The 16,712-nt window shown below is 42.5% G+C and overlaps 1 protein-coding gene across 1 annotated transcript in view; it reads right to left on the bottom strand.

Annotated features, from left to right (window-relative positions):
• The window catches only part of smg1 (SMG1 nonsense mediated mRNA decay associated PI3K related kinase), a 179,823-nt gene that overhangs the window by 102,924 nt on the left and 60,187 nt on the right, over window positions 1–16,712 (bottom strand). The window contains exons 15-25 of the mRNA XM_046069927.1: window positions 16,458–16,619; window positions 15,208–15,326; window positions 14,998–15,085; window positions 14,804–14,905; window positions 9,067–9,207; window positions 4,650–4,876; window positions 4,013–4,212; window positions 3,655–3,816; window positions 2,335–2,489; window positions 2,096–2,229; window positions 244–555 (exon numbers count right to left, since the gene is read on the bottom strand). Coding sequence (XP_045925883.1) covers window positions 244–555; window positions 2,096–2,229; window positions 2,335–2,489; window positions 3,655–3,816; window positions 4,013–4,212; window positions 4,650–4,876; window positions 9,067–9,207; window positions 14,804–14,905; window positions 14,998–15,085; window positions 15,208–15,326; window positions 16,458–16,619 — 1,802 coding nt within the window. The remainder of the gene's footprint in view (window positions 1–243; window positions 556–2,095; window positions 2,230–2,334; window positions 2,490–3,654; window positions 3,817–4,012; window positions 4,213–4,649; window positions 4,877–9,066; window positions 9,208–14,803; window positions 14,906–14,997; window positions 15,086–15,207; window positions 15,327–16,457; window positions 16,620–16,712) is intronic.

Raw genomic sequence — 16,712 nt, 5'->3', positions numbered from 1 at the left:
GGGGGGGGGGGGGGGGGGGGGATTTATTAATTATAATAATAATAAATAATAATGGCTGAATCGGGCAGAAAAAAAGGTATGACTCGAGCCATGGAGAATAGTTATACCCCTACTTTAAACGGAATGAAATTTCATTGTTTTAATTCTTAAAATAAAATCTTTAATGTGTGCAGGATTTCTTCTTCATTTAAAAAAATTTTCTCTTTTACCGATTTGCCAGAGTTTGTCCTATAATGCACTCACCCAGCTTGTCCTTACTGCTGGAGAGCAAGCTGTAGTCCTCTCCAGGCAGCAACTCCAGCTGAGCCCCGCACTCAGCCAGATCTCCCTCCTCAAAGCAGCTCAGAGCCTGGACGTAGTTGAAATCTGTCCTGAGATTGATGCTGACTGGACTGGTGGAGTTCTGTTTGACAGCATGGACGGTGGCCTGCCACTCCTTAACAGAGGCCCAATCACAGAGTGCCACGTAACACTGACATGCTTTGTTGGCCAGGAAGTTGATCACCTCAGAAGAGCACTCACTGGACTTCAGCAGCACAGTCTTCCTGCTGTCACCTTTCAGAGGAATGAAAAAACACAAAAATACACTGAGCTGCAGTCCTGCTGCAGTGCATTACAGTATTGACAGCAGTATTTAACAAAGGCAAGGCACCAAAGCAAAGTCTAAAAGACTAATCACTAAGACCATTATTTTGCCTTGTCAGCCCGATTAAGGTGCCAGGAGCTACAATGTTAATAAATTCTTATTATTATTATTGTTATTATACATTCTGAAGCCATCAAAAAAATCTCTACTTAAAGAGCAACTCCACAATAACTCTTGTAAAGGAGAAAAGTGTTTTTGCAGTGACTAAACTTGATTAAAGCTGTAAAGTCATGTCTCATACTGGATTTGTTAGGTTATATAATTAGGTTATTTAGACGAAAGACATGCTTTATATTCCTGTGTAGAGAGGAAACCAACTCGCGCTCTACTGGAATCTAATAATTCATTAATGACGACTCATTTAAGAGACCTACAATTGCTCTATATGTCAGAGGTCACACACCTCTGGAGCAACTAGGGGTAAAATGTCTTGCTCAGGGACACATTGGTTTGTGCGTCGCTACCACCAAAGGTATGGGTCTTATCCAGTGCGACATCACAGTAATACATTCAGGCATGCACACTGGTCAGGAGGAAAAAAGGTGAGAAGGATATGCAAGCAAAGAAAGCTTACATGTTGAACAGACAATGTGCCTTTGTCTACTGCAACAAGAGAAAAATTCTTTGTGTTGAAAATTATTTCAACGCTATTTTAGCACTATTTTCTAGAAATCATCAATGCTAAAAAAGATTGAAGTTGTGGGGGTCCTCCCCCAGATAATTTAGAGCATTAAACACTTAATTTCCTGCATTGTGGTGAATTTTCTGCACCAATTTCTGCCTTTCCTACATCAATTTATGGTGGAAATGTTTTTATTTATATAAAGGGAAATGCAAAAATTAGGTGGCAGTTGAAAACAGAATATAATGCAACATTTATGGGTTGATAAAAGTAGGCTAAGTTATAAATTGGCAACATTACTGTATCAGTCAGTACAGTTCACATTGTAAGCAAGCTTACTTATTAGACAGTTGGTTCGGCAGTAAGGTCCTAGTATAGGTCCTATTTAACTTTTAGGAGTTTGCATGCCTGTACATTACTGCGAGTTGTGTACCTATTACAGTGGAAAAGAAAATATCCTGCAGCACAAAGGTAACTTGTTTTAACCTCAAACTGGGTAGGGGATGAGTCTGTCAGTTGCCAGGTCATAAAGTTATTCATCCACATATGATGATATTCGAGCATTAAAACCATTTATTTGTCCATGAACCATGCAGATATTAAATGACTGCTTGATAGATATCCGTTTTTCAGCTACATACAGATACATTTTAGGTCATTAATGGGCCCTCTAATATTAGTACTGTACTAAACTTTGAATGTACTCAAGTCTGTCTGTCTCTCTGAGTTCATCTGAGTTAAATTGAATTAATTTAGACTTAATGTTAATGAATGAAAATACAGGAGGATAGTTGGAGTGAATTAAAAGGCAGGTATTTGCTGGTTACCGTTGCTGGTGTGTTTGGGGCTGCTCGTGTTGCTAGAGAGTCTGAGAACACAGCCTTCAGAGCTTTTGATGCTGCACTCCATCCCTGTAGCCGCAGAAAGCTGATCTTGATACTCCAGTGCCGCTTTCTCAAACCTACACACACGATTTAGTAGAGGACAACCAAACAAATGAACCAGAAAATGTGGATGATTTAGTGAGTATCTGGCTGAGTTGTGAGGATGTGGGGTTAAGGCTTACCGTCCCTCAGCCTGCAGGGCGACTGATGACAGCCAACCCAGACTCCTGCCACTGGTGAAGAGGCTCCAGGCTGCCAGGCCCTGGATGGCCTCGGGACAATGCAGCTCACACAGGGCCTCCACAAGTAACATCAGAGGAACCTCCAGCTCTGAACCCTGATGAGCACACCATAACATGCCATTCAGCTAACCACATGATGATACTATCAAATAACCTCATACCTATATATTTCAAATAATGCTATTACATAGCACCTAAACACCAGCTATGTGCACTAGAGCCCAACCAATTTATCAGTCAGCCGATATTATTGGCCCCAAGGCTCCTAGGGCCCAGAACCGCAGTCCCACCAACACCCAGGAAGCAAGGCAACCCAGCCCAGGCCAGAAGCCTGCCACCCCCGCAGCCCCCCAAAGAAAACAGACAGCAGCAACAGCCCCTCAGCCCCAGGAGGCCACCAGACGCACTGAGCCCCTAAGCCCCACCTACCAGCCGCATGGGTCCCAGAGCAGCAAGGTCATAAACACCCACCCCACTAATTGATAGAGTTGATCAAGAGGGACCAGAGAGACTGGAATTTTGTCAATTTTTTTTTTTTTTGGAAGCAGACATTAGCTGAACAAGAATCTAACACAGCTTCCTGCCAGACAAAGTTATCTAGCTCCTCTGAAAAATGTGAAACGTTGTAGTTATAGTTGCAGGTCCTCCTTGGAGACTGTCATGCAGTATTAGATGCATTGAACAGCAGGTCACTGTATCATAGACAGCATGTTTTAGAGCCTGATGGTGGTGGAGAAATGGTTTCTCATAGCTTTGGTTAGAATTTAAGAGTGCTGATAAAGAGATAAGCCTATGTGAATGTGATACACTGAAAGTAGTTATTACCGCAGATTTTGTGAAAGTCAAATATACTTTTATTCTCCCTCACTCGGTTTACAGATGGCTGAAAAAGTTGCACACCTTCTAGCAGCAAATATTTATGGATGTGCAATTGTTTATATGTTAAGTTGTTGACAATATAACCCATTTAAGAAAAGGTTTTATAGCCTACATACAGAATAGCTGTTCTAAGTGCGGTGTGTACAGTAAAGGGGTCTAGTTTCCAAATCATTTTCAAATCAAGATATCAGCTCATAATTCGGCTCTTTTTCACTAATATCAGCATCGGGCCCCAAAGACCCATATCGGTCGGGCTCTGATGTGCACACAAATGATGAGCAGCTGCTTATTAAAATGTCTGTGCACATCCCTGCTGCACACAACATGTTACCCACATGTTACTCACCTAAAAGCTTCATTTAACAGTGGATTTGCACTGACCTGAGTGCTGCTGTTCTTAATCTCTGTAAGCAGGTCGAAACCATGACGAATTGTTACTGCCGGCTGGCCCGACAGAAGACCGACCCTCATCAGTGCTAGTCGGATCCTCGTCAGCCAGTCTTGGCATGTCTGACGGTTGGTGAAGAAGAACGTCCTGATGCCCTAAGACACAGAGTGGGAGGAATTCATTATATGATTTATACACACGCCAATCCCATTACTAAAGAGATGTGGTTGCCATTCTGAACCAATGTTAATGCCTGATATTCAAAATGTGTTTCTCGGCACTCTTCTAGATTGTTGTAATTTTGAACCAATCTTCAACCAGCAGTAAAGCCTGGAGCTTTTATTTGCACACCTTTGGTGGGGCAGTGAGCGCATTGGCGCAGCCCTCATAGGCATTGTACATGAGCTTCTCTAGATTCTCCAGGTACTGAAGCAGCAGAGCAAGGCGGAGCTGATTGGAGTGGTGACCATCCCCATCACCCACAACACCAGCCCACGCTCCAACATCCTGTTCTGGGTTCAAACTGTGGGTAGCCAGGCTGCGGATCATACCTGAAAAACAGGGTTACAGAATGGAAGACAATGGAACACAGAATGGAAAACAATGGAAGGCTGATCTGGTGATCTAGAGGTTAAGGCGTTAATATTGAACTGCAGCATACTTGGGTTGGGTCCAGCAGGGGACCTTTGCTGTACGTTCTTCCCCATTTCTATCCTTTTTTCCTGTCATCTCTATACTGCCTATCAAAAATTATTTAAAATAATGCTAATAATAATTGAAGCATATTGAAGTTTTTGTTCTTCTGAATTTCTTTTCTTCAATTCACTCTTCAAGTCACTAGTGCCCCCCACAGAAAATAATGGACTATGCACATGTTTACCAAGTGCAGAATTTCTTTACAAAAAGCTGTTACAGAAACCCCAGATGCAAAAAGTCTTGAAATCCAAAATTCCAGTCACTCTGAACAAACTGGATCTAGTCTTTTTACCTTCAATGGTCTGAAAGGTGTCCTGAGCTCGGCCCAGCGGTGTTCGGAGTTTGGACAGGACAGTGAACTGTGCAGCCTCCCACACTGCCCACTGCCACAGCACCACCTCAGTTTTCAATAGTGCCTGTGACACTACACCTGGCCTGCTGCCATCTACACCGCCTCGGCAATCCCGTTTTTCCAGTCGCTGGCAGCTGTAGTACAGACGCTCCAGCCAAGGATCCTTGCTGTGGATACAGAACTGTGAAGCTTAGAAAGTCTCATTACACTGACACCCGGGACCTATTCACAAGGTAACCATACAGTGGCACAAGCGGACAGCATGCTATAGTACACACACATCAACTAGCTCTATGGAGCAGGTCCTTTATCTGCAGAGGGAGTAGCCATGACCCTGAGGTATTCAGAAACAGCCGTTTAATCAATTATGATCAACATGAACTAAAATCAGCAGAAAAGTAGTAGATTAATAGAAGGCAGCATTTGCATCCTGTCATACTGACAAAAATCTTGTTTTGGTTGTGGGGGAAAAACTATGGTGGAGTAAATCCAACATGTGTGTTGCTCTTACAACGTGAAACTACTTGGGGTGTGAATTTTGCTCTCTCTCGATTTCGACTCTTGGGGTCACGAGTTGATTCACAAATCTATTCTCTGTTCAAAAAGATTTCTGATTCAAAAATCGATTCTGGATTCAGTACATAGGGGTGTTTCTGGATCTACTCCACTCTGCTGTGAGCTAAGACAGGCAGTGTGGTAAATGGTGGTATAAAAGCAGCTCTGGGTGACTATAATGTGAGCAGGCATTTGTAGTGTTCCTAAAGCACTTTTTTTCATTTTGCTTAGGCGGCAGTTGGGATGAAACAGTTACCGGTTTAATTATAAACCATGGTAAAATTGGTTAGTATTACCAAACAAATTTTAATTGGCATGACTACGTTCAATTACCTTTGAAAAACTCAACCAAAGTTGGCAATAGTCTCCCAGAAGTAGGGGCACGCATTTGGATCAATGACAACACAACGGAAGAGAGATTTTTTGGCCTGCCTGAAGTCTGGTCATATTTAGTTTTTTTTTAATAAGAGTGCTGAGCAGGGCTGGGCCAAAAAAAAAAAAAATCAGCCCTGGCATTTTCGGCTGAGGCGGCCATTTAGGGGGTCAGCTTGGTGCAAGCTATTTTTCAGAACATTTTTAAGAAATGCTTTCAAAAAGTGGTGCCTACATGTCCCCAGTGTGAATGCCTCCCAGGTTGAGCTACGTCTCTCTCTCTCTCTCCCTCTCTCTCTCCAGCTGATGTAGAAGCTACTGCAGCCCGGTAGCAATCGGTTGTTGTCACACATTTGGCGGCCTCCATCTGAAGTTTTTTTTGGCCCGCAACGCAGGAAACAGAGAGCAGAGGAGGTGGGGGCTAGTAAGAGATGTGATTGGGCCAGCCAAGCGTCAGTATAGAAAAACTACCCAATGGGCCGCTGTCCGTGCTATGGGTCGATCGCCAGCCCATTTCTTTTTAAAAACAGTTAATAAATAATTTATGCTACACCGGCCCCAAAGGTGCATCGGCCCACCGGGCATTTGCCTGGTATGCCAGATTACCCATCCAGCCCTGGTGCTGAAGGAAACTTGATCTAAGAAAAATGGCTTATAGTGAATGCAGAATTAAGTTAACGTTTAGCTTTGGTTTATCTGTCTGACTTGCTAACAGCTTGCAAACTGAAGCTCTCAGTGTTAGCTACTCTTGTAAAACCTTTAGGTTTCAGAGGTAACCCCGGTTCTGATAACATGAGTGAGGTATCTGCGTAGTCCTCAGAAGCCCAATACCAATACGTCAGCCCCACGTTGTGGCCCATGACTCAAACAGCTGGTCTTGGGCCACGGGATTTCCAGCTTCTCAGCCGCCCTCCTGCACGCTTCATGCAGGTCCATACCTCTGGCGAGTGGGGTGAGAAGGGGTTATTGGGAGAGACGCAGTTGGTTGAGCAAACTGTGCCGGTGCGAAGGAGGGATCATCATCGTCCTCCCCCTCGGAGAAGAGAATGTCGACCAAGATGTTAGAGTTGCAAGACTCCTTGTCATCTCCCAGTAGAGAATCAAAATGATCAGCTGGCATGCAATCATCGAATCCCACGGGCAACGGAGTCCTGTGGTGGGGGTTTTATCGCTGGCACGGGGGCAAGCAGTGGTGTAGCTGGTGTGCTATCCGCCGGTATGTTAAGCTTCGAGAGCGCCATGGTAAGCGACTTATAGTCGAAGCAGAAATTAGCAACCCAGCTGCTAGTGTGGAGGCTTAGCCAACACTAGTGAGGTGGCTAGCTGGGCTAAGGTGCTTGGTGTTACGGTTTGGCAAAAGCCTAACAAAGTAGCTACGGTTAGCTGTATGGAGGCAGCAACAGCAGTGTAAAAGACTTCTCACTGAAAATGCCAGATTTCTATGGTGAAGAGATCGGGATTCCGTCTACGACACAATTAGCGCCCGGCGATCGAGTGGTTAACTCAATCTGTGGAAAGTTAATCAACGTTCCCGTTAGCAGTCGCGTTGAGAGATGTAGCTCTCTGAGCGAAAAGAGGTTTTTGAATGAGCTTATGACTCTGCATCATCCCTTTTATTGGGAGAGGACGTCCCTCCTCCTGATGCAGTCGTCAAGACTGCCAGTCAGTGGGGCTGGCGTATTGTAATCGGACCTCTGAGGAATACGCAGAGGGGCGTACCCCCTATAGTGAGATACCGAGCGAATGTTTGAAAGACAACACTACGCGTTGTTCTGCTGCTGTGTCATGTGTGCAGTAGAGCCCGACCGATTCATCGGTCGTTCGATAATAGGAGCTAATTGCATTTAAATCATCAGCGTTTATAACCGCAGATATACAGAGTCTGATCCTTCACTCATGTCATGAGTGCTGCATAGTTTGCCCACCAGAGGGCCCTCTGCAGCTCCTCTGTCAACTCTGTTAACAGACATGATTGTAGATTTCTGAAACAGTGTGGCAGTTCTAGTCAACAGTCCTATTACTTCTCCCTAGTTCATCTCTTCTAAATATTCTCTAACTTCACTTACAGCAGCTAACGCTACCTGTTGCTAAATTTAGCCACAAAGCTAATGCCGTGTTTAACTGTGGAGGAGTGCTAACATTAATGAGCAGTTAAACTATAGACTTTAAAGGTATTCTAAATATATCTATGAGCCATTTGTCTGTAGTTACACTAGGAGTGTCAGAAATTATTAAACTAGAGCGGACATGTAAAGAAATGTGAGTTGAACAAGAATCTAACACAGCTTCCTGCCAGACAAAGTTATCTAGCTCCTCTGAAAAATGTGAAACGTTGTAGTTATAGTTGCAGGTCCAGGTCCAAAAGTTTGATACAGATTTAAAACATGTACAGTTAAGTTACGACGACTTCCTGTTTCACGGCGAAGCATGGAACTCCACCACTACCACTCCACGTTCTACTTTTTATTTTACTACAGGATGGAGTGTGGTCTTGGTACTTTTACTGAATGAAGAATCTGAGTGCTTCCTCCACCACAGCCCCTCTCTGTCTACCAGGGTGAACTAACACTACTACAATTATATAAAAAGGTTTCCTATGTTTTCTAAAAAGTCTAACGCTGCTTTGTTACCAGCAGTCTCCCCCTTTAAGCAAGGTAGCCTTGTAGGTTAACCTGTGTGAGTGTGATGTAGACTGGCAGGTTTGTTGTGAGCAGTAATGTGGCAGCAGAATAGTTATTGAAGGTGTTGGGTTCGCTGTCACAGATGATTAACCAATGAGAAATTGAAACAATGAGCGAGGGTCTATTAAAGACTTCCGATACAATTAATGACGGTCGTAAGTTACATGCATCTCCATCTACACTGTGTAGAGGCGATACAAAACAAAACGTGGTCAGTTAACCGATGTTTTGTGGCGATAACAGTTTGAAGTTAAGTAGATCTATTTCAAAAACATGTCAACCTGAACTCATTTATTTTATTTGCCAACTTAAGTTTATATTTGCAGGTGGCAAGTGCTAATTTTGGACCGAGAGCTAACTAGCCAGTAGCCAGCCACAATGCTTACTGCAACTGTGTTTTAAAGAAGCCCAAAAGGACACATGGTAATTCAACATTTACAGCAGTGAGGAGAAACTATAAATAGATGAAAAAAAAATTGATTTGTGGAAGTTGTAAGTCAATTCAGAATCTAAAGATAAGAATCATGATTCTTATGTGAACTGATATTTTCCCCCTAGAAACTACTCACTAAAAACTTCACCATGAGCTAAATTTAGCAAGATTTATTACAGCCTAACAATCTGTCAAACCGTATGCTTCAGTACAGACCCATGCTGAATCCATCTCTATCCCAAGGACTGTAAGTGCAAAGGCCAAGTAGTTTGTGTAAAATCTATGCAATTAATGGCTGTGTCACCAAGATAGGTACCCTCCACGGTGCAGGACTCCATATAAGATGAAGCTGATGAGGTCGCTGAAGTCCTGGGGGTGGAAGGTGCTGCTTGGTGCTCGGCTCATGTGGTGGCGGATGGCCAGTGAGATCTTCCTCATCTCAGGGTGGCTGTGGTTACTGTGGACAAATAAATCACACACGTATATTTAATAAGACCCAATCGTGTGAATGAAATCATTGACCCATGATACATTGATCTGTATTTTGTTAACCCTAAGATTAACAATTAGAAACATAGCGGTACTAGAGAATGACTTTCTTCAGCTTTAACTTTCAATTTAATTGACTTGATTAGTATTCAAGGTACACTAATTTGTCATTGTGCAACACACACTTTTCAAGAATCCTAAGCAACTCAAAAACGTGTTACAAAAGTAGAAGAATAATTAAAGCTCGGTGGGAGCGACAGCTGCGGCCACATAACTTAAGGCTGGCTGATGCAGCCCTGAACTGGACTCTGCACCTACATGTGTAAAAGATCTGACAATGAGAGGATGGGTGCAACGATTACTTATTTCGAAACACTGAATTCTGATTGTCACACAAGGCTTACTTCCTGTTGCCAATAGATGATGCACATTTAATATAATAATATTAAAGCTGGAAGCAGCAACAGTTAAGTTACGACGACTTCCTGTTTCATGGCGAAGCATGGAACTCCGCCACCCCACGAAAACTCACCGTTTGTACAACTTTTAATCGTCAATAGGTTTAGACTGCACAGCAAAAATCTTAAGTCGGTCGGACTAAATCCCTATGAGGATTTTGTTAAAGTACGGAGTGAGTGTGTAAATTATCCAAAAATGACCATAAAATTCAAAATGGCCGACTTCCTGTTGGGATTAGGCCATCGCTCTAAGGAGGATTTTTGTACATCCACAGAAATTTCGTACACGTAGATTGAAACTTAGTCCAGGGGCTGTTCTGTAGGGGGCGCTTGCGAGCCATTTTGCCACGCCCATGCGCAAAATCCATAAGATACAAAATCTTTCGCCACGCCTGAATTATGTGCAAAGTTTGGAGAGTTTGAGTACTTAGGCCCCAAAAATTGAGGTTACTTTGCAGAGGAGCGAGATTATGAATGGCCTTGAAGGTCAGGAGCAGAATCTTGAAATCAATGCGGTATTTAACTGGGAGCCAATGAAGCTGCTGAAGGACAGGAGTAATATGATTAATAGAAGGGTTTCTGGTGATGATACGGGCAGCAGAGTTCTGAACCAGTTGAAGTTTATGTATGGATTTGAGAGGAAGACCAACGAGAAGAGAATTACAATAATCAATGCGGGATGTGACCAGTGTGTGAATGGGAATGGCTGTACTAGTGGGTGAGAGGGACGGTCGGCAATTAATGTTACGTAAATGGAAGTATATTAATGTGAGCTTGAAATGAAAGAGTGCGGTCTAGGATCACACCCAGACTCTTGACCTGAGGGGAGGGGGAAACTGTAGAGTTGTCAATAGTATGAAAAACTGTCAGATTTAGTCAAAGTGGAACAGGTGCCAATGAGGACAACCTCTGTTTTGTCACTGTTAAGTTTGAGGAAGTTGCAAAAGAACCAGGATTTGATTTCCGTTTCCGACAATCAGAGAGGGAGTCGGGTGGGAGAGATGTGGTAGGTATGGTGGACAGGTAGAGCAGGGTGTCATCTGCATAGCAGTGGAAATGGATGTTAAATTTACAAAAGATATGGCCAAAGGAAGCAGATAAATGATGAACAGAAGGGGCCCCAGGACAGAGCCCTGGGGAACACTGGTAGTGACAGGGGATAGCTCTGATTTGAAATGCTTGAGCTGGATGAACTGAGTGCGGCCAGAGAGATATGATTTAAACCAGTCTAAGGGTGTGTCAGTGAATCCAATAGAGACTAATCTGTCAAGGAGGATGTTATGAGAGACGGTGTCAAAGGCTGCACTCAGATCAAGGAGGATGAGAATAGTTAGTAGTCCGGAATCAGCTGCCATGAGAAGATCAATGGTGATTTTTACCAGAGCTGTTTTTGTGCTATGGCAGGGACAGAAACAAGTTTGGAATTGGTCATAGAAGTTATTGTCAGACATGTGTGCATGGACCTAAGGTATGACGATTAAGTACGCAACATTACAGCAAATCAAGTGAAACAGTGTAATTTTGTGTTTTAGTTTGTTTAAACTAGATCATGTGAGCTTGCCTGCAATGGTATGTGTGATAACTTTCATCGACCACTTGATCAATACAACAAAATTCAAATAGGCCAGGAAGGAACAAAGATGAAGAGAATAAACTGAGTGATGAACAACGTAAGTAGTGTAGGCGGTGCAGCACAGGTACAACCTGGAGGAGGATTAGTTTAAATTACAACAGTAAATTAAAAAAGTATATTGTTAATTGAATAGTAAAAAACTAAGTTTGATATTAATATATTCATTATGTTACTATATTCAATATAATTTCATATAGTAGTATATAACTTACCACTTGTATAATATCAGGGCTCGACAATAATGGTGGCCCGATGGCCAGTAAAAAGTAACGTCGGAACAGTTGAACTAGCAACTTACTGGCCCGATTGGGCCAGTGCAAACACATTAGTTTTTAAAAAAAAAAATAAAAAAAAAAATTAGAAACTCAACATCCTGCAGTTGTTTTGCAGCTCATGGCATGCACCATTGTCCAATCTAGATTTGTAGTTATGTGACGAGCGGTTGTGAAATGTTATTTCTCTAATCTCAATCAAGCGGCAACCTCTGGGTCTGAAAGTGAAACCATGCAGACGAACCTCAAAACTGCATTCTCTAACGGCCAAGCAGGGGGCAAAACAGCCGCCAGGGGCAATTCGGGGTTCCAACCGCCGACCTTCCAATTAACGGCCAACCCGCTCTACCTCCTGAGCCGTAACGTTGAGCCCTGAATATTAATTCAAATTACAGCTGTTTCAGTTTGGGGTTGTTTTTTATTGCTCTAGGCTACATGATAGTCTCCAACCTTGATTTTGGGCAGGCTACTAACTCGTCCGTAATCATAACAGTTTATGCAGAACATTGAGTTCAATAATAAAGTTTGTTGCAGCACATCAAACTTTTCTTTAAATCCCGCTCCAGCCAGGCTGTGATTGATCTGTTCACAAAAAGTGACACTGACGAGAGCATCGGCTTTATGAAAAGTTGAATTTGTTTCAATAAAAAGCACCGATTTAGCTAAAAAGCTGGCTAACGTTAGCCAAACCCACACGCTCTTTGAATGTTCCCTGTGGTCTTCTGTCTTACCGATTCAGCTGCTGGTTGAGCATCTCACTCTTGTTTTTCAGGAACGGGGCTGTTCAAGTGACCATTGCGGTGTTGGAGATTATGGTCGGTTGTACAAATTTTGGAGCGTTTAAGGGTGAAATAGGCGCATGGTAGATCCCTGCGCCTAACACACAGTCGCTACTCTCTGCCTGTCTAGTATTTTCGGCTATGCATTATAAATAAATACATTCACCTACACTTTTAGCAAACAAACTTTTGGACAAACAGGATTTTCACATATATCTTCAAAATTTAATACCTTGTTAAATGGCGATTAAGACTTAAATACTTTTGAATGGCCTTAATAAATAAATTTTGCGAAAATTAACTTTTAAGACTTTTTAAGACCCTGCAGACACCCTGAAATGGTCGGTCAATCAGAAATAATTGAATGCTTCTTTTATTTATAGATCATTCATTTATTCTCAGAGTAGTGCCCAATCAAACCACGGACCACAGATCAAGTGCAATAGCTTGATCTGGGATGTTGTGGTAGAGCCAAGTCTGTTAATAACTTTTACTCATCTAGTTTATTTTCCTGCAACCTGACATTAGCCAGAGTTATGGGGCTTTTAAGAACATAAGTGAAGCAAGCGTTGGAGGCGGCACGATTACATACAAAGTCAACGCAGAGACGCAGATGGGTAATAGTATAGACTTCCTATAGTTCATGCTGGATCAGTTTGGCCCATATCCCACCTCTCTTCCCCCTCTTCCTGTGGCAACTGCACCACTGCCGTGATGTATGGTCCAGCTGGACTGGCTGGGTGTCAAGGTCTGCTGCACTTATTCCAATCCCTGCACTTAGTTTTCCAACATTGATTAGTGTCTTTTTTCATGTAATTGTTGCTTCCAGAGATGATGTGCTTCACATCAGGTAAAAAATTGAGATTGCTACATTGTTTTAAAGTTTGAAGGAGCTACTGGCCTCTGCATGTGCACACACCATGCTCGGTTGTGGTATTATGATGATAATTGTAAATATTATATCAGGGTACCCCGAGGATTCTCAAAGTTAATTTTAAAACTTTTTAAGACCTTTTTAATACCACCTAGGATGAAATTTAATACCAACTCACTCACTGCCGTATGATGAAAAATCTGTATGAATTTTAATGCCAGAGGAAGTTATTTACAAAGTTACATTTATTTAATAAAACATTTTTATTATAATACATTAATATTGAACACACTATAGCTTTTTGGGGTGTGTTTGTACTTTGTATCGTCACACCCCTAATTTCAGCCCCTATGTCCCACCACTTTTCAACACAAAGTCACGTCCTTGATTCATATCACTTAGCTCACATGCACGATTTACAATATTGGGTTCACGAAAACAAGACAAGAAAATTTTGAGCACTAAACACTTAATTTCCGCACCAATTTATTTATATAAAGTGATTCAGATGACAATTCATATTTGTTTCTTCTATATTTAAATTGCATTGCATGTTTTCTTACTGTGCAAATAAACCTCTCTCAAGCAATTCCATTAGGGTTTTTTAAACATTTCTTGTTGCAAGCCATTTTTCAGAACATATTTAAAAAAGCTTCAAAAAAAGTGATGGAGACATGTCCCCAGTATCCCCAGTGTAAATTACACCTATGAAATGAATCCAATATTTGTGCACTAAGAACTCTTAAGGGGTGAAATCAAAAATACTAACAAATTGTGCAGTATGAGCTGTTACAATTAGTTCCAAATTGGCTAGATAAGGTAATGTAATTTAATGTGATTATTCCTCCTCTTCGGTTTGTGCATCTTAAGGCTGTTTGAAATATAGCGTTATATAGTATTGGCTTGAAAGCAGCAGGGATAAGGAGTTGGGCTCTGGTTTGTTTGTTACACTACAACAGCGGCGCAACGCCGACACACAGACACTGTACTCATACACAAATGTCTCTCCATTGCTGTTGTAACATTAACTGACCAGGAACCTGCAGCCACTGTCCTCGGCATCAACTGCCACTTGTCCGTGTCTCTGGCTTTCTGAATTTCAGACACTTTCCCATTCTCAGGCGACGAGCTAGCGTTAGCTTGTTAGTAGCCCATCAGAAACGTTTTGTTTACTTTCCCTAACTGACTGATTCGCCCAGAGCTGGATGCCAGAGCTTGTGCAGCGCGAACACTCCACAGTTCAGAGCATAAAGCTGAACACTGACGTAAACAGTAACATTATCTGTACTGCCGTATAACAGTGTCACACCAAACAGAGTAAAAGATAAAGTCACACACATAAAAAGTGTTTATCTATGTTACGGCATTTATTTAATTCTACGAAAGGACAACAAATTTAAGACCTTGGTGAACGAAATTTAATACTTTGGAATATGAAATTTAATACTTTTAAGACCCCGCGGGTACCCTGTATATACAAGATGTCAAACAGATTTGGTATATGGCAAATAGTTTCATTTTATTTGAGATGCCCTCCAGTTGTCTTACCTTAAAGACACATCAAGGGGAATTGTCCTGAGCAGCTTGCCATAGGCCTGCCTCACCCTCACTGCTGAATGGACCAATTGGACTCTGCACACATCAAGACACCTAACAGCGAGAAAACATGCCTACTTTACAGATCAAATTTAAAATACTGTCTGAAAGCAGTTTAAGCTTGTGTGTATAAGTATGGCGTTCACCTCTGCAGCAGCTCATTGGACAGAGACGAAGAGAGGACCTGTAAGCTGTGGCAGGTTTGAAGGCAGATACTTTGATCCTCATTCAGACCTTTCCAGAGAAAACGAGGAGGAAAATCATTCAACATTACTGAAGAATTACTGATGGCCTGTCAGCCTGTGGAAAACACAAGGTGAAAACGTCTTTGTTGGAAATGCCGACACTGGGCTCACCGTTAGCCAGCAGCCCCCTGCAGAACTTGTTGAAGGAGGGCAGGGAGAAGAGAGGGCTATAAGTTTCTGACTTCTTCATCAGCACAGAGATTTCCTGAGCCCACGTCAGCAGCAGCCTCCTGAGACCAACACAAAATTATCATATCATTTGTATCCAGTAACCAAGATGTCTTGCTGAAGTGTTTGCCAATGCCAGATAGATTTTAGTCACAAAGGTGATATTGCTAAAGTCTGTCTGTCTGTGAATGAGAGTATTGGATGGAGCGCAGTGCCAATTTTTTTTAAAATGGTGGAGCGCCACCTTATCTCCCTCTACAGTTTTGCTCCAATACCCCTCAAATGTGGCTCTGGCTGCTCAGTTCTTTTAGATGGCAGGTACATCATCATTAGTACAATTCAGCGCTTGCGCGACTACTAACACGCAGGCGGGCGCGTGTGACTCTTAACGCAGGCTTCAGCAGCCAGGAGCAAGTGATTTATAGTTAGATAAAATGATTCCCGACATCAGTGAAATTATAATCTGTCAGTTTTGGAGTTTGCTTTGGATTTGAAGAGTAAATGTGTTTCAATCAACAAAGTATAAATAAATAGAAACCGGCAAATAATGAGCCATCTCCTAATGTGTCAACCAGACACGCTAGTGTCCTTCCACAGCATACCACTCATTTCTGTCTACCAGTTGGAAACAGTGAGGGCTGTCGAAACAGAATTGTCAAATCTTGCCTATAGTCGAGTATAGTGTTTGTGATTTGCTTCGTGCACTGCGATTGCGAGCGCACGGGGGGGGGGGGGGGGGGGGGGCACACAATAGCTAATTTAAACAATAGTTAATTTAAACTGTACATGTTCAGCTAAACTGAGGCTTATTGTTAATCATTTTCTCTCTGCTCACCTGCCATTCACCGGTCTTGTTCAAATACTATTTAAAAAGGATATATTCTTTGTGTGGTTCATCAATGGTGATAAATGATCCCAACGTCCCGTGAGGTGCCGACAACTAGGCACAACACTGCTGAAGCTGGTGCGTCACTACTGCAAGTGTTCCTCCTCTGCACCTTGCAGTTCTCCTCTACTATAAAATGGATTTCATAGGGCCCTAATTAAGAGTCACATGCAGCTTCATATGCATGCACACGTGTGGGACTTTCAGGAAGTCATCACATGAGCGTATATACGAGCGTCTCATGCTCCATGACACTTTACACATCCCCATAGTGTGTCTGTGTGTGAAAGACAGAAAGAGAAAGAACCTGGCCTCGGGGTAGAGGTGCTCCTTCACCAGCAGTCCTCCCAGAAGGCTTAGCAGTGTGCTGAAATGTTTCTTTGTTGCTGTGGTCACAGTGCTGATGACAGCGCCATCAAACAGGGATGGAGAAGATGATGACAGGCTGGATGAGATGAAATGATCATGTCTGGATAAACAAACACAAGGCCAGTTAAGAAGAGTAGCAACGGAGGAGCAAGACCAGCTTCACCATGTTATTATGCACTGTATAGAGGTCATA

This window comes from Micropterus dolomieu, linkage group LG02, assembly GCF_021292245.1.
Source record: "Micropterus dolomieu isolate WLL.071019.BEF.003 ecotype Adirondacks linkage group LG02, ASM2129224v1, whole genome shotgun sequence".
NCBI classification, from domain to species: Eukaryota; Metazoa; Chordata; class Actinopteri; order Centrarchiformes; family Centrarchidae; genus Micropterus; species Micropterus dolomieu.
This window is presented reverse-complemented; position numbering and strand designations above follow the sequence as displayed.